Source organism: Mastomys coucha, unplaced genomic scaffold, assembly GCF_008632895.1.
Source record: "Mastomys coucha isolate ucsf_1 unplaced genomic scaffold, UCSF_Mcou_1 pScaffold16, whole genome shotgun sequence".
Classification (NCBI taxonomy): Eukaryota; Metazoa; Chordata; class Mammalia; order Rodentia; family Muridae; genus Mastomys; species Mastomys coucha.
Window position 1 is genome coordinate 34539391 of NW_022196898.1, and position 17780 is coordinate 34557170.

General features: G+C 44.5%; 1 protein-coding gene across 2 annotated transcripts in view; it reads left to right on the forward strand.

Moving 5' to 3' along the window:
- Gatb (glutamyl-tRNA amidotransferase subunit B) overlaps positions 1–17780 on the forward strand; it is an 83150-nt gene that overhangs the window by 55799 nt on the left and 9571 nt on the right. The window contains exons 10-11 of one of the 2 annotated variants that reach the window (XM_031374232.1): positions 6760–6893; positions 14996–15074. In XM_031374232.1, coding sequence (XP_031230092.1) covers positions 6760–6893; positions 14996–15074 — 213 coding nt within the window. Of the gene's footprint in view, positions 1–6759; positions 6894–7303; positions 7665–14995; positions 15075–17780 lie in introns of those variants that run through there. The other variant, XM_031374233.1, reaches the window with a different exon arrangement.

Sequence of the window (17780 nt, forward strand, 5' to 3'; positions counted from 1 at the left end):
TGTGAAGGTTCTGTGTCCCAGTGTAGGGGAATGCCAGGGCCAATAAGTGGGAGAGGGTGGGGTGGCAACAGCGGTTGGTTCTTGTTGTTTTTGTTTGTTTGGTTGGTTGGTTTTTGGAGGGGAAACTGGGAAAGGAGAAATCATATGACATGTAAATAAAGAAAATATCTAAAAAGAAAGAAAGAAAGAAAAAGAAAAAAAAGAAAGAGCCTGGTTTGCTCTGTGGATGAATTGCCCATAAAAGAGTCCCCACATCAAATTTCTATATGTCCTCCATGTAACACCTCTGTAAAGCTAACACTATGCTATCATATCTGAAACCATATTGACTGGTTTTAGCCTCTCCGGGCTCTCATGGTGCAAAATTGTCATCTTTTACCTACTGCTGAAGGAACATCCATTCGGTCAACATTGTAGCATGCCATATTCCAGTTCCACGAAATTCTTCATTTTATAAATTGCATCTGGGATTGCCAGCTTAAGGGTGCTTTGCAATTACTCCATGCTCTGGGGAAAAAAATACCAAACTTTTCTTCTTGTAAAGTAGAACAGAAAAGATAGATCATCTAACTCTACTGCAAAAATACAACTTCATTCCTCTCAGACGGAGACCTCTAAGAGAAGATGTTCTGGGCTCCAGGGCATTTGAACGCATGTGTTTGCCTGTTGAGGAGAAAGTGCAGGGAGTGGGGAAGTCCTAGTCCCCAGTTCAGAGTCCTTGAGAGGTCTATGTCTCCATCCCATTCTCACACTTGATTTCCTGTTTGTGGAATAATATATCGGGGACATACAAAAGATTTTATTTCCGGCAACAAACAAAGCTTGGAGATATGTGTACACATACTGTTGTATATCGCCTCTCTGCTCCACAGCACTTTTAAGCTGTTGCGCAGAGCTCCTACTTAGCGACCCAGGTTCTCTTGGATTGGACTATTTGGAATGTGTCTATAGCCAGAATTGATTTCTTGGCAGTATTCTTTGTGGGTTCAATTGTTGCAGCTGCAGTTCCTGCTGCCATTTTGCTGCCTACATTTATTACCTTAATTATTTATTTTGATCATTCAAGGGAAAAATGTGTTCCCAACTGATTTTCTGCAAATTCTCTCCCAGAATAAAGATATCTCCAAGAACCAAAGTAAGTTTTACATTAGCTAAAAGCACTCTGCAAAGAGCCTATGTTCAGATTAGGATATGTGTCCTTCCGGGCTTGGCTGGGAACACAGACTAAGTGACATTGTTGAGTTTTGCTCAGATTTTAGAAGCTCTCACACCCTGGGGGAGCAACACTGGGTAAGAATTGTGAGGACTAGGAGAGAAGGCAGAGTAACAGTTGTCTGTGCCTAGCAGGGTCTGAAGAGCATACCCAGGGCTCATGGCACTGATTTGGCACTTCCATGGACCCTTGTGCATTCAGCTGAGCAGTGGTTCTGGGTTCTCTGGCTTTCTTCTGTCTTCCCAGGTGAGGCCTTTGACCAGCCTCACACTGCCAGGTCACGTGTTTTCCCACTCAGGGCTTTTACCAAAGATTGTCACCCTAGAGACAAGCACACTCACATCATAGACCTAAGGCACCTACTGGAGTAGACTGAATATTCCAGTCCTCATTTTGCTATACAATTTTTACTTTCTGGCCTAAAGCATTGCTAGTATACCCTATTTGCCTTCATCTCTACCCTGGGTTCTAGCATTTTGTCTTATTCTCAAGGCTGTGATTTGTCACCACCTCACTGACCAGCGGAAATAAGGAGACGACCACGAGCTCTTCTCCAAGTAGTTTAATCAGGAACCTTGTAGTACAGAATCATTCGTTCATTTTTTCTTCTTCTCCCTTCTCCTTCTTAGCCCCCAGCCCTTGCAGGTTAAATACTTTCCCTGGTCCCAATCAGCATCGGCTACGTGGCAAAACATAATAGGCTGCAGGAAATCATGCCAGCTTGCATCACAAACTGGAGGCACTCAGCTTTTCCAAGTAAGGGCTTGTTTATCACAATGCTCTCTGCTCTGGTCGGAGACCAGGTGTTCAATATATAGGGTGGCAGCTGCGGCTCCCCACAATGATTTACAAAGTTGTTGGATTTGAGTTTTGTTTTTCTCACTTTATAAGAATGACCAGAGCCACTAGTATAATGAAGGCACACACAGTCTCTGTGAATATATAGATGATGGGCCCCTTCAACATCTGCATAGATGTTCAGAGCTGTGCTCCTCACACCCTTGTCACCAGAGGCCCAAAATCTACTTTGGACTCCACAGAGTGCCACGTGTTAGATCCTTATATAGTTGAAGAAACCATTGCTGCTCATGTACAGTGGGTGTGGGGCCTTCTGGGTAGTCATCTTGTCATATCAGATATGAGCCGCACAGTTAGCTCTAAAGCCACCACCTGACTTACCTGCAGTAGAGTGCAGTAATTGAGTGTGCTTAATAGACACACTAATGAAAGAGAACCGGGGTGGTCTCATCTTACCAGGAGGAACCTAAAAATGGTGCAGCGTCAGAGCCACCATGAACAAACACATCATTTCTCTAGTTGAGGGGAGGAGGTGTTGCTGAAGAGAAAGAAGCACTTGAGGTTTCTGGCCACCATTGTCTTCTGGAGAGCAGGTAGCATGGATGGTGGGTGTGCCACTGTCTTCTTTCCTGACCCGAGGATAGATGTGTGTCATGCCACATAGCCTGGGAATACCTTGGCAAGGGCACATAGTGAACTTGCTACTTTCCTCCTCTCGTTTCTAAGGGAACTGATTGGGGTAATCTGTGACATCTCTAATATGTCAGGAACTTGTGAACAGCTGGCAGACACAAAATAATAGAAGTACTGGGAACATCTGTTCTGTGGATGAGGCTTACATTGTGCCTCATTTCAGTCCCCAGAAAGGCAGCAGACGTGCTCACTTCTTCTCAGACAGTGTCCCAGAGGTGGAGAGCTCAGCTGCAGAGCTCTGCTGCTCTCCGGCTGGGTAACCTCTAGCTCAGGAGTGCCTCAGTGCCCTCACCTGCAGAAGCCATGATCATGGGCTCATAGGACTAAGGAACCTGAGGGTACCTGCATTATTGTCATTAGAAATGGCAGCCATATGTAGCTGCCCACAGGACCTACTGCCGTTGTCTGTGTCAAACAGGTGCAGTAGTTGTATCTCACCTAATCTGTAGTCTCAAAGTATAATCAACTGTGGTCCAAACATAGCAAATGGGAAATTCCAGAAATAAAACAATTTATAAGTTAAAAAAAAAAACCTTTTATTTTGTATTTTTTCTGTTTTGTTGTTGTTAGTCTCTTACTGTGTCTAATTTATAAATTAAGCATCATGGGTATGCGTGTGTACGAAAACCTGTAGGTAGAGTTTAGCAGTCTCTGAGCTTTCAGACATCCCTGCTGGTCTTGGAATCTGATCGTGATGAACTGCAGCACAGATACCATATTTAGTAAGTACTCTTGAGAGCCCTTGACCAGCCTTGGATTGCTAATCCAAGGTCCCAAAAGGTGGCCAAGGGCACTCCCTGCCACTTAAGCAGCTAGTGCTCAGCTGCTGTCTCTGAGGCTTTTTTCCTGAGTACCACTGGGCAGCTGTCTGTATCAGGTTCATTCTACCAGTAAATTCAGCCCAGTCTTGTTTCTGGACCAGAATCAGGATCACAGGATATGTGACTTAGAACAAGACAAAAAGTTGAGAAATATGCCCTCACCCTGTTTTATCTGGATAGTCTTCCAACATTTCTGTCATCTCTAAAGGTAGACTATAAGAAACAGTGTAGGAGCATATTGCTTCCAGGGCTTGGTGCAGGGTAAACTGATGCATCTCCCAGAGCAAGCAGTGTGGGCAAGGTTACTCCTCCATTTTGCCTCAGCAGCATTGGCTGGTTGGCCAGTAATTGAGGGTTCCTATATAGTGTCTAAGCAGCTTACCCAATGTTGGCACTGTGTATAATTGAATGCTTTGAGAAACGAGATTTAAAAGGGGAAAGATGCTTTGCAGTTGAAGATTGCCTAGTACCATGCATAGGACAGGATCTGTGGTCCTTGCTGCTTTAGACATCTCTGAAACTACACTTGTAGTCATGTCAGCCAGGAGGCTTAACTTGCTGTGTGGCTGAATTTTGGATAGACTAGGGCCTGTTGTTTGGGGGAAGATATTAAAGGCCTAATGCAGTGGCCTTGCTGCACTGCTCTCAATAGGATTTTTATTTAAGAGAATAACCAGTCCACCATTTTCCTCACAAACCCAGATGGCCATATTCATCAGAGACTTCAGAGATCTATTCCAAGCATATTACTGTTTGCCAATCTCATGGATCTAAGAAAACTGTAAAAAGCAGCAAGTGTGTGTGTGTGTGGGGGGGTATTCTTTCCTTAGAAAGTGGACTCCTGGGGCTGGCGAGATGGCTCAGCGGGTAAGAGCACCGACTGCTCTTCTGGAGGTCCTGAGTTCAAATCCCAGCAACCACATGGTGGCTCACAACCATCTGTAATGGGATCGAATGCCCTCTTCTGGTGTGTCTGAAGACAGCTACAGTATACTTATAAATAATTATAAATAAATCTTTAAAAACAAGTGGACTCCTGCTCTGAAGGGCAGGAGTCTCTGTGCAGCTCTAATTGATCAGTCATTCTTTAAGCGGTGGCAGCTGCAGCAGCCTCAGCCCCTTGCAGCCTCACTCCCTGTAGCTTACTCTGTTGCCATCGCTAGTTTCACATCGTCTTTAAATTGTGCACTGAAACCCTGTATCCCCCAGTGAAGTAGAGTTCCAGCTCAGAGGCTTCATCACAGCACTGGCATGAGAAGGCAAACAGAAATCTGACTCGCTAGGTTATCCATCCAATAATAAAACCACCCAAGGGGAAAGGGAAAGATATCTATCACGTCCCAGCCACTCAGCCAAGCTGTCAAGCTTTAGTGCCCTTTTTCTTGGTGGAGTTTAGAAAACTTTCCTTGCAAAGCAACAAGGCCTTCTCCTGACAGCTCATCCTACCAGTGGGCCAGCGTGTCTGAGTGAGAACAGGAAGGAGTCTGCCTGCCCAGGGTGTGCCATATAACCCTTTCCTCCCTCCCCAGGGACTTGTGAACCAGTGCAGAAGTTTGAAGACTTTCCAGAAGTTAAGCAACACATCTTCAAGTTACCTGGGTTGCCTTTATCTGTAGTCAAGTTTGGGCTGCTAAGATGGCCTTTGCCCTAGTTTAGCATGAGCAGAATAATAGCGGCGGCTCAAAAGGAGATGCAAGCAATGACTGTGGGATTATTCAGTAGGCTTGTCACCAGAGAATTCATCGGTTAAAGGCCGTGTAGATGCTTTTTATTGTGGAATATCTACTGTAGCAACTCTGCGCAGATATACATATTAAAACTTCAACAGTAGCTAAAGTTTGAGTGTACTTTTGTTAGTGTCCCTCACTTCTTAGTGTCTTGTTTTTCTAGAATGGTTGATTGCTTAATGAAGAATTCTAAGGGGAAAGGGTTATCAATTTAGCTGAAGAGTGAACAAGAGTATTTCAAGAATAATATTGTATAATTTGAGTTTCAGTGGGTAAGGAAAGTATGCTGCTTGACAGTATGCATCTGGAGACTAGAGAGATGACGTTCTACTCCAGCTCCAGGGAATACATTGCCTCTGGCTTCCCTGGACACCTGTACTTACATGTACATACTGCCCCCCCCCCCCGTGTGTGTGTGTGTATACACATATACACATAACTTATAAGTAAATCTTTTAAACATACCATCTACATTTGGAGGTTTAAATCTTTACTACAAATAGGACATGTTTTTATTTTTCTTACAGAAGTATTAGGGCTAGCTCAATCACTCTGAGTTGATGAGTAGCTATAGTATACAACTTGATGAGTCTCTTAGCTACTCTCTTATATAATTGTGACAGTCTCTAGTACTTAAAGGTGAGCATGGTACAACAGGATGACTGTTCACATGTGATTTATAGTGGGCACCTGGTGACCAGAGATCCCAATGCCATCCCCTGGCTCTTACCAAGAGGCTTATGTGGCTAGAACCTACATGTCTGTACTTACCAGAGTGAGCATGAGGAACATGTCCTAGCTCATGCTGCAGTCCAGAGTGGGGCAAGCAGGAAAGCCCAGAGAAAAGTCTACTCATTGAACCAACCTGGTGACTATCTCGTGAAGCATGAGAGAGGCCAGCACTCCAACCTTACCTCAGAAGTCAGAGGCTTCCTCCACCCACCGTGGAGCTAGTCTCACTGGCTCACACATGTACATTTTCTTGCTTGGTTTAGAACAGTCTAGCACCATTGCCTATCTCTCAGGATAATGTGAAAAATACAGGTTGCTATGCTCCATCCATTACCCTCCTTTGCCAGTGGTCACCAGGACATCTAGGAGGGGACAGGACAGACGAGAGAAAGGGCATCAAAGTCAAGCCATGCAAGTCTACTTTACCACCCAGGGCTTTGGCTGGCAGGGCCTGAGTGACGGGCAAGTGTGGAAGATGGTAAATTTCACTATCCTCCTGTCTGTGAAGGCAGGCACTCTGAAATATATGCGTATTTCCTTTAAAATATGCTTGTATGGATTCTGGGTGTCAGTAGAAGGATCTTTATGTTTGCTGAGATGAACAGACTGCTCTGGTGACAGCTCAGTGTTTCAGAAGGGAGAGTGACTGTCCTGTGGAGGCAGAAGGCAGTGCTTTCTAACTGCCTTCCGAGTGCGGGTCTTTCGGTTTAGGGAGGGGATGTATGTGTAGGCACGTACATATGCACACACATATAAACTTTTTTTTTTTTAACAGAATGAAGTTGGCCTACTGGAGTTCTTCCAGAATGTGATAAAAGAAACTAGGGCAGAGCCAAAAAAGGTGACTAACTGGGTCCTGAACACTTTTCTGTGCTATTTAAAGCAACAGAATCTTGCAGTCAGTGAGAGGTGAGTGAGGTCTGGGGATTTCTTTCTTTCTGTATCATGAACTCTGTCCAGAGGCAATTGAAATAGGACAGGGTAATTTTTTTACTCTGCCTATTCTCCCTCAGGGTCCCCTAACAAGACTACAAACAATCCCCTTTGAGTTCTACATTCTAAAAATAGTGTCCAGCCCCTCTGGAAATTCACTGTGCTCAGGTCCCTGATAGTACATTGTGTCTGCACACTGCGCGAGGGCTTAGCAGCTTGAGGATGAACAAGACAAGGAATTGGCTCCCTTGTGGCTTTTACAGACCCATAAGACAGCTATTCTTCTCAGTCTGATCCTGGTATGCTAGAGGCATACACATGACACTGTAAAGCACAAAACTGGGGTCTGTGTGAGACCTAGGGGACTCACCCTCGACTTTCCTTAGGAAATGGTTCAAGACCCAGGACCTGAAGAACTTTAGGGTTGCTGAGTAAATAGAGATGTAGGTTACAAACATCTCGAAGTTCCATGATCAAACAAGCAGCCAGCCATATGAGCTCTGAAATCCAAAGGCCCCCGCATGCTGAGGTGGGCAGGTGACAGGCTGGAGAGATAAACAGGTGCCACCTGGAAGATTTTCAGGCCAAACTGGATCACAGGTCCACTCCAATTTCATACTGGAGGATTATAGCATGTAGTAATAGCTTGGGCACTTAAAACAAAGTATCCTGGGGCAGTGGTGGCTCATGCCTTTAATCCCAGCACTTGGGAGTCAGAGGCAGGCAGATTTCTGAGTTCAAGGCCAACCTGGTCTACAGAGTGAGTTCCAGGACAGCCAGGGCTACACAGAGAAACCCTGCCTTGGAAAAACCAAAAAAAAAAAAAAGAATAAATGATTTTGGGCTAGAGAGATAGCTTAGTGGTTAAGAGCACTGCCTGCTCTTCCAGAGGTCCTGAGTTCAATTCCCAGCAACCACATGGTGGCTTACAACTATCTGTAATGGGTTCTGATGCCCTCTTCTGGTGTGTCTGAAGACAGTGACAGTGTACTTACATATATAAAATAAAGAAAAATTTAAAAAAGCAAAAACAAAAACAAAGTATCCTGAAGGAGTTCTCTGCAGGCTGAGAACAGCAGCAGTCAGGGTGCTGGCTGACCTACTAACTTGCCGGGCGTCAGGTGGCTTTCAGCTTGCTGTATCATCACATGGTGGGGTGTTGGGGAGAGAGAGAACATTTTCTGGTATCTTCTTAGAAGGTTCCTAATCCCATTTGTGGAGCCCACCCTCATGACTTCATCCAACTATAGTCATTCGATGAAAATTCTTCCTCCTCATACCATCACACCAGATGGTTGTAGCTTCAGTGTGTATATTGTCACACAATTCAGTTCTTGGCAAAGTAAGAAAGCAGTCAGCTTGGCCAGTAGGAAGCATCTCAGTAGGGAGAGACTGCAGATGAGCAGTGCCCTTGACAGACCTGTGCGTAGAAGACAGTAGCCTGGCTAAAATGAGATATACCAAGAAGGGAAGTGTTCTCTTACACACACTGGGCTTCTCCATTTCTCACTTGGGCACCAAGGTGAGATAATGGCTGTCTTTTGAGGTTTGGTAGGAGCTGAAAGAAGAGTGAAGACATGATCTGGGAAGGATGTTCTGAGTTGAGCTGCTGGTAAGACAGATACCAAATGGGGTGTGCAGCACTCATGTCATGTGGACCTACAGCTGACCAGAATGCCTAGGGGTGTCCATCGAAAGTTCCCACTTGTTAAATCTGCACGCTTGTTAGGACTCAGCCTGGTAAGCAGGGAAGAACAGCTCACAGGACAGGCACAGGCACTTCTCTGTGAGAAGCCAGTTACAACAGTGAAGCAGCAAAGAGGGGTTCAGAGAGGAAAACACAGCACCTGACTAGCCGAGGGCAAGCTGGGTTAGTAAGGCATTCATAGGGTAAAGTTGTTCCTGACCTAGGACACTCATGGAAATGTTGCGGTGAGACCTGGAGTCACATGGCACTGTGGAGTTGATTTTGCATGTGGCAGCCTGTGAATGTAGTGAAGAGTCCTTGGAAAGACACTGGTCTGAGGTGGCTAAGGATGGATCCTGTGCCTGTCTCAGAAGCAGGACAAAGAAGGACTACCAGGTATTATAGAACTCAAAGAAGAGTACATGGCTAAAGAAAAGAGTGAGGGGCTGGGGAGATAGCTCATGTGGTACAAACATGAGGACGTGAGCTTGGATCCTTAGCACCAGTGTAAAAGAAGCTGGGTACAGTGGCCATGGCTGTAATCCAAAAATGAGGAAGGAGAAGTAGCAGGATCTCTGAGCCCCATAGTCTAACCAGTCATAGAACCCTGTGTCCCAGTGAGACTTTGTCTTAAAAAATAAGCTATAGAGCTTTGGAGGAAAAGACCTAACATACATGCACATTTGCACATGTGTACATATGTACCTATGTCTTAGTCACTGTTTATTGCCGTGAATAGGCACCATGGCCAAGGCAACTTACAAAAGAAAGCATCTGATTGAGGCTTGCCTACAGTTTCAGAGGGTGACTGTGATCGTGGTGGGAAGCAGGGAAGCAGGCAGGCATGGTGCTGGAGCAGTAGCTGAGAGCTCACGTCTGATCCGCAAGGCAGAGAGAGAGTAAGACTGGGCCTAGTGTGGGCTTTTGAAACCTCAAAGCCCACACCCAGTGACACTTCCTTCAACAAGGCTACCTCCTAACAGTTCCTAAAAATTACACTAACTGGGAACCAAACATGGAAATATGAACCTGTGAGGGCCATTGCCATTCACACTACCAAAACCTAAAACCATGCGCACACCCAAATGAGCAGCAGGCTTAAATATGGAGAGTGGGCGAGAGGGCTTCATTGTGGCAGCTAGGAAGATAGCAGACCCTGTTACGGTTTCCATGGAAGGGGAGGCCAGCCAGTGGGTGTGGCATTACCTCGGCACATCCCATTTCTGTGTCAAACAGTAGGCACCGTGGCCTGAACTCCCACAGCAGCCTTTGCCTTTCTTTCTCTCATCCGTTTCCCCCAGGTGTAACCTTGCCCTTCAGAAACTCCACACCTTATACTTGGGCCAGTAAGAGCCCAGAGTCAGGGAAAGGATAGGAGAAAATGTGTGGTCAGAGGCGGGTGTCTAGAGGTCTGCTTGCTGACTAGACTCACCAGCTCACAACTCCTTATAGCACCCTGAAGACATTCTTGTTGACATAATCAGGCTATGTAATAATCAATGTATATGTGATATAAATAAGAAAAAGGGGAAGAAAGGAAGGCAGACAGACGAAAAGGCTGCTCAGGAACTCCAGTTCACAGAGCAGCATAAAGACACCAAGTGGAAAGTCAGCATCCTTTGCTTTTTCTGTCATTCATTCATTTCCCTCATGTGTAACTTTGGCCTTCAGAAACTCTACAGTCTACACTAAAGTACTGTGGCTGGTGAGGGAGCTTGGGAGCCATCTGGGAAACTGTGAAGGCAGCACGCCTGTACCCCAGCCTTGAAGACTAGATACGGTTTCTGTGAGGGGAGGCTTGAGAGACAGATGTGGGGATGGAAATGAACTGTGTCTGCACACTGGGAGGACCAGAAGCACAGGGCTCACTGGGTTACCAGTAGCTGTATCCAGTACAGTGCAGTGGAAAAGAGGTTCACTCACTGGCCCAACTTTGGATCTGTGTATACCCAGAACAGTGGGGTGGAGGGAGGGCAACTTACTCTAGCCAGGAGACCCAAAGAGGATCCCAAAAAGACAGGGGGCCAGCATTTCCAGAAGTAGAAACCTCTTGCCTTTGAAGTCACAGTCACCTTGTTGATGATTGTAATTTGTGGAGCTCCTGAGTTTTTTTTCTTGGAGGGGAACTTCTTTGCTACCTCAGATTCACCTCTTCCAATGAACACCTAACATATAGTGAACTCAAGTTCCATTCCAATAAAAGTCATTCTAAATCACAAAAAGAGGAAGCCAGGGACCACACAGTTCAAAGGACTTTAGCCAGATGGGGGCCTTATTACGTTTCTGTTGTAAATACAGACTAGGGACTATCTAAAGCAAAAAAGGATTATTTTTGCTCATAGTTCTGATCTAAGGTTGAGTGCCTATGTCTGTTGATGAATGGGCTTGCTAGCAGAATCCTAATGCTACATCAGACTTTATCACTTGGTAAGACATAAGGAACATGAGGGAGACCAAGCTGGCTTTTTTAGATACCCACTGTCAAAGTAACCCAGTAAATCATCTATGAGGGAAAAGTCATAATGACCTAAAGGTCCCTCTTGGTCACTCTTTTAATACCTCATAGAGATTGCATATCAGCATGAGCTTCAATGGGAACAAACCCTATTCGCACAGTAGCCACAGATTGTGCCAGCCCAGCTACAGAGCTAACCATAATGAATGAACTACTTTAGCCACTAAGGCCAGTGTTCCTGAGAAGGGCCTGGGTAGCAAAGCTACCTGCAGCCCCACGTGACTAACGTATCAGGGCAGCCCTAACCACCCTCATAATTTTTTTAAGCTTCTTATGTTTTCTGTGTGGCATTTCCCACAAGTTTGTTGTCCTGTTATAGAGCACACTGGTTTGGTGAGTCTTTGGCCTCTCTGGAAGCACATGAGTGAAGCAGATAGAGGGAGGAGGAGCTGGAACAGCAGTGGCAGCCCTGGGCTTGCCGTGCTTGCCCTCTGGAGACTGAGGAATGTCTGGGAGCCATGGAATTGAGCAGTGAGCTGCCAGGGTGAGGAGGAAGGAAGCAGGACAGGAAGGACCCAAGAGGCCCCAGAGAAGGGCTGCTCTCGGGCTGTAGTTGGAGTCCGAGTGCATCCGGAGGGTAGGGTATAATCCCAATGACATGTCCTCACAGGTGGCCAAGAAATAACAATTAAATGTAGATTTATTTATTTGCAAAAGGTACTAAGCCAGTCAGGGCAAGTAGCTGCAGGATCAGTTGAGATATTGCCCATTAGGGACAAAGTGAAAGTGGCAGGAGAAGGGGGCCGAGCACCCCAGGAAGATGGGGAAGGTGATGGGTGCAGGGCATGCAGGAGTGATTGGATGCAGTGGGAAGGGAAGACAGTCTCTCAGCCGATGTTCTTAGGAAAGAGCTAAGGGCATGCCTGAGAGGGAAACCCTGGAGAAGAGAACAGAGGATCAGTGAGCAGCCCAGGCCCCTGCAGGCCTCGGCCGCTGCATCTTCTCCCAGAAGCCTTCGAGTCCTGCTTTAGCAGAAGAGAAGAAGGATATGGTGGCTAGGATAGTGTAGGATTGAGAAGGGCCGCCATTCCATGGGGGAGTAGTGTCAGTATCTGCTGTTGGGATCCAAGCTGGAGCTGGAGTTGTAATCCTAAAAGAGCTGCAAGGGACTGAATGAGACTGGACGGCTTGAAGATCCCATTCTACTCTTTCTTGGATACCCTGCCCTCAGAATGATGGGAGGAGTATGGGAAGCTTAACCTTGAGATGTCAAGTTTTTCTTTCATGGAGACACATTAGCTGTCCAGAATCCCAAGATTATCTGACAGCAGCAAATTAGTAGGCTGTGCTGCTGCCACCACTGAGCCCGAATTCTGATGGTTTGTTTATTTAACTGATGAGGGGTATTTCTCAGGACCAGTGTGACAGGTGCTGATCTTTGTCGTGGGCTCACAAGTTTAGCCCTGGCATAGCTGCAATGTGCAGTCATTTTTCTACATCTGGGGTTTAACCAACTGCAGATTGAAAATATCTTTGAAAAATTACATCAGCAATGAACATGTGCAGACTCTTTTTAATCAGTATTTCCTAAACAACACAATATAACAAGTGCTTACATTTCATCCATACCATATTAGGTAGGCAATCAAGAAATTATTTCAGGCATAGAGAAGGGTGTGCATATGGTCTAGATGAAGATTATATAGCTGTGTACAAAGGCTATGAGTATCCAGAGACTTTAGTATCATGGGATAGTGTGTTCTGGATACCAGACCCTCAGGTACCAAGGTGTCAGCCATGTGTGTAATGGTCTGGTTGTCTAAGTTTGTGAGAAGTCCTGAGACACAGGAATTGTTAGCCTGTTGTTTGTCATTCATTGTGAGAACAAAAATGTGACTGAGAACTCTCATCTGCCATTAGGTCAGTCAAGAAATCTGTTTGAAGAAATTTATAACCAACCGAATCGGTTAAGGTCATGGGATGGTTTCTATAAGGCAAAGTACATTCTTAGGTGATCTTATATTCTTTCTCTGTCCCTCTCTACCCCTCGTAGCATCATGATATAAATTTTTATGTGTGCTCCAAATTCATATATTGTAATCCTTGGCAATAGTCTTGGGTGTTGGTGATTGAGTCATAAATGTGGAGCCTTACACAAGAGTCCTGGACAAGCTAGCTTACTTTTTTTTTTTTTTTTTTTTTTTTTTTTTTTTTTGGTTTTCCGAGACAGGGTTTCTCTGTGTAGCCCTGGTTGTCCTGGAACTCACTCTGTAGACCAGGCTGGCCTCGAACTCAGAAATCCGCCTGCCTCTGCCTCCCAAGTGCTAGGATTAAAGGCGTGCACCACCACTGCCTGGCTGCTAGCTTACTTTTGAATTCATTTGAGGACACATCAAGAAGGTATCAGGAATAAGGAGGCAAGGAGTCACTAAATACAGGCTCTGTAATTCCTTACCTCCAATGTCTAGCCTTGAGAACTATGAGGAATAATGTTTCTATGTACAAACCACTCACCTATAGTATTCTGCTTCAGCAGTTCAGATGAACCTCAGTGCTTATAATGGGTTCTCTACATGGTCTACACTATAAGATAAATGGTGACTGTATTTTATGGATTGTAGAACATCCAAGCAACCTACATTGTGAAAACCAACTCATTCTTGTTGCCAGTGAAGATAGGAGGTTAGAAAAGACCATTGTTTACTTTGCTGCCTTCTGCCTCTCTGCCTTTTAGACTTTAATCAGGACAGTTCATAAACCTTCTGAGTACAAATTTAGTAACTGTAGATAATCTCCAAACCTCATTTCTACTCGGAATTACCTTTTATCCATATTTTGGAATAAATAGTATTTTAAGGGTGATAGACTTCCTTAGACCGAACGAACCCTAATAAGGTACTTGAATTAGAGCATAGTGAGTTTGAACATTATTGGTTTGGAGTTCATAGAAATTGGTACTAGGGATAAGCTATAGTTCCCTGCTTATCACCTAAAAAATCTCTAAAGAGCTGAATACTGAATGACAGGAACCAAGACTTCTACAGAAGGTGTTTTCAAGTTGTATTAAGTGTTTCGGAGTCCTTTTACAGTGACACATTTCTGCACTATTTATTAAGGTTTTCTATTTTAACTAGTCCCCTAGTGACTTCAGATAGCTATTTCATTATCCTAATTCCTGTGTAGATATAGAAGTAACTAGACCATGCACTTGTAAAGACGTGCTCTATGACTCTTCTCGGCGCTCTGGCCGCATGCCTCTCTCCTTTGAGTGTGAGTCAGTACACCTGTAGTGGTGTTTTCCCAACTTTCTTGTCATACTATCATGCATAGTCGAATAATAATATAAATGAAGATATTGTGAGTCTCACACGTCCCATCTGGACCCATCCACATCCAGAAAGCCATGATGAGTCTGCAGATGTACACGGACAGTGCATATATAGAAGGCCTGTGAGGGACAGGCGAAAGTCTGGTAGACATGGTGTTCCCTTATGGAAAATCACAAACAATGAAAAGGAATTTGTTTGCATAAAAACGTTCAGGAAAGTGGTTTTGTTGGCTGTTTTATTTGAAGTAATTTTTAGGCAGATCTTTTAGTCAAAAATATTTAATTACTGGATTTTATTTTCCCCCTTTTTTTGTGGTTCATGAATTTTTCAGTCACCTCCTTTGAACTAATTGCACTGAGCAGTTGTTTATTTCTGTAACTGCTGCCAACAGCTGTTATTGTTGGGTGGTAAAACAAAGAATTTTTAAAATCACACTCATTATCCTAAAATAAAAAAAATAATAAGGTCCCGTTAGTCTATATATTTTCATCCTTGGGCTTGGCTAATTATTTAAGCATGCAGGAGTGAGAGTGTAGATTCTGGTGGCCAGTGGACACTTCGATGATGTAAGATGTTGACTTTCTCTTTCTTTTCTGGGGGCTGCTAGTCCTGTCACACCCTCTGCACTTGCCGAGCTCCTGGACCTGCTGGACAGGAAAGCAATTTCTTCATCAGCAGCTAAGCAGGTATGTGCACACCCCAGAGGCTCCTAGTGCTCCACAGTCCCAGTTCACGTTTCCTGCAAAACCCATATGGCATCACTAAGTGCATTTCGCGACCAAAGTGGTAAGTGCCCATGAGTTGGAATGCTGGAGAATTTCATTTGGCAAAGGTAGAAAGCCAGCGATTGCTGCTCTGGTTTTAGCTTATTGAGAGAACTTTTGTCTAGTTTTGCCCTGAGTGTCCACCCTAAATGTTGCTGACCGTGTAGCTTCCCCATGTCCTGGCCAAGCAGCCACAGATTGGCCCCGACTCCTCCTGCTCCTCTCCTGTCTTCACAGCCAGGTCTAAGGCTACCTTTGTTTCTGTCGCAGACCTGTCCTTGAATAGCTGATCCTCAGTCAGGAGGCTGGGGTCAGCCCTGCGTGCTTCAGAGATGGTATATTTTACATGCACATCTAGGTGTGGGGATACAGGAAAAGGAGCATCATATACAGTGGCTACCTCCCTAAGCATCCCCACTTGTTAGTAGGCTAGTAGGTGAGAGTCCTGGAATTCAGAAACTACAGATGAGTACCCAAGAAGATAAAGAACACCTAGCGGCCGCCTCATCTTAACTTCAGAGACTGCACAGCTGTCAGCACTTCAGCCAAAAACCTAATGTTATTTTAATGGTGCCTTTTGCATTTAATATTTATACACTTCGACAGCAGTGGCAGGTTACAAAGTGAGGCTTTGGGGAAGCGGCTGCTTTTGGTTAATTATGAGACACCACTGAGCATACTCCAAGCTCTCTACTGTGAAGCTGGAGACAGGAACTGGAGAAGTTCTGTGAGCTGCCTTGTGTGAGGCTGTCAACTACGGGGACCCAGCACTTAGGAAGGGTTTTGGCTGCGTAGATGTCAGAGGATTACAAATGTTTATGACAGTGCTCAGCACTTGTGGAAAGAGTAGATGGCTCGAGGGCAGAAAAACTGTATATACATGTAAAAGCAGATGAATCGTGGCATTTGAAAGGAAAGAAGCAGAAGCCTTCCCCTTGTCCTTCCTACCCACCCTGCCCCACAAAAAAATAACCTGACTGCACCAAACAAGATAGTTCCAGTGGAGGGAAACAGAAAGGCTGGAAGACGCTGACAGCCGGCTTTAGCTACACAGAGACAAGTTTGATTTTATCAACTTCCAGCGTGTATAAAGGAGTGGGGTGAATCCTGCCTTCTGTGCAGCCATGAAATGAAAAGGGAAAGCTGATCTGCAAAGTGTTTAGTGTGTGCTGCTGGTGGAGTCTCCCTAAGGATCGGAACCTCGGGATGCTTCTCTTGTGTTTTCTATGCTTAGCTTTGCGTTTGTAAGAAAATCATTGATTTTTCTGAGCAGAAATAATGAATATTGTGTTTATTGATTATAAAGGACTTGATAGCCATTCGTGGTGATACAAGCCTGTAATGCCAGTACTCAGACTAAGGCAGAAAGATCTAGAGTTCCAGGTCAGCCTGAACTACATAGTTCATAGCCAGGCTGGGCTAAGAGGACCCTGCTTGCAGCTGACAGACAGACAAAAACCTTCAGTAATACATTAAATATAGGTCTTCAAATACTACACTGAAAAATCATTGTCATTGCTATTGGACGGACATCATTCTGGGACTCGACTCATGTATATGTTCAAGGGATGAGCAAGAGAGTGAGGTGGGGCCAGCAGCAACCAGACATAAACTCAGAGAGATGGAGACTTCAAGAAAGAAGAGGCAGTGCTGCGGCTTAATTGTCATTACGTGGATAGTTTTTGATTTTTTTACTTTATTTTTATACTACCAAGTATTTTTCAATATGTTAATAGACCATTTTTCAAAATAATCTCTAATCATTTGCATGTCTATGGTATCAGTGGTAATGTCCCCTTTCTCATGGTTGTTTTCTCTGTGTTTTCTGAGATGGCCTGTATGTTTAGCTCAGGATGTCAACAGACTTGTTATCCTGCTGTCTCAGCCTTAGGGAGCTGGGATTTACAGCTGTGTGCCACCCACATGGCTTTTTGATTTTTTTTACTTTTTTCTGTAATTGGGTGTTACAACATTGGGTACATACTGATTTATATTTTTCTGATGAAATGATCCCTTAATGGTTATATTATGCCCTTTCCTGTCCCATCTTAGGATTTTTGATTAGTTTGTTTGCTTGAAATACCATTTTCCAGCCTTTCGCTTTCAGTATCTGCATATTTTCATTTGTGAAGTGAGTTTCATGTTATCAGCATTTTGTTGGGTCTTAGGTTTTTTAAAATTTATTCAGCCAATCTGTATTGTTTGTTTGTGTTTCAAGGCAGGGTTTCTCTGTGTACCCTTGGCTGTCCTGGAACTTAGGTTATACATCTGGCTGTCCTCGAACTCACAGAGATCCGCCTGCCTCTACTTCCTGAATGCTGGAATTAACGACACGTGCCACCACCTGGCTTAGTCTGTATAATTTGATCAGAGAATTTAGCTCACTTGTATTCAGTGTTACTGAATGTATGGACTATTGAAAAGTATAGATTTGTGCCTTCCATTCTGTTGATTTTCTTGCAAATGAATATTCTTTATTTTTCCTCTTCTTCATCTTTATGTTTGTTCGTTGTGTTGATAATGTTTGATTCTTATAATATTTCCCATCTTTTCTAGCTACTCCACTAATGATAACATATGATGGTGCCTACCTTTCACTCTGGACACATAGTTTCCTCAAGCATCTCT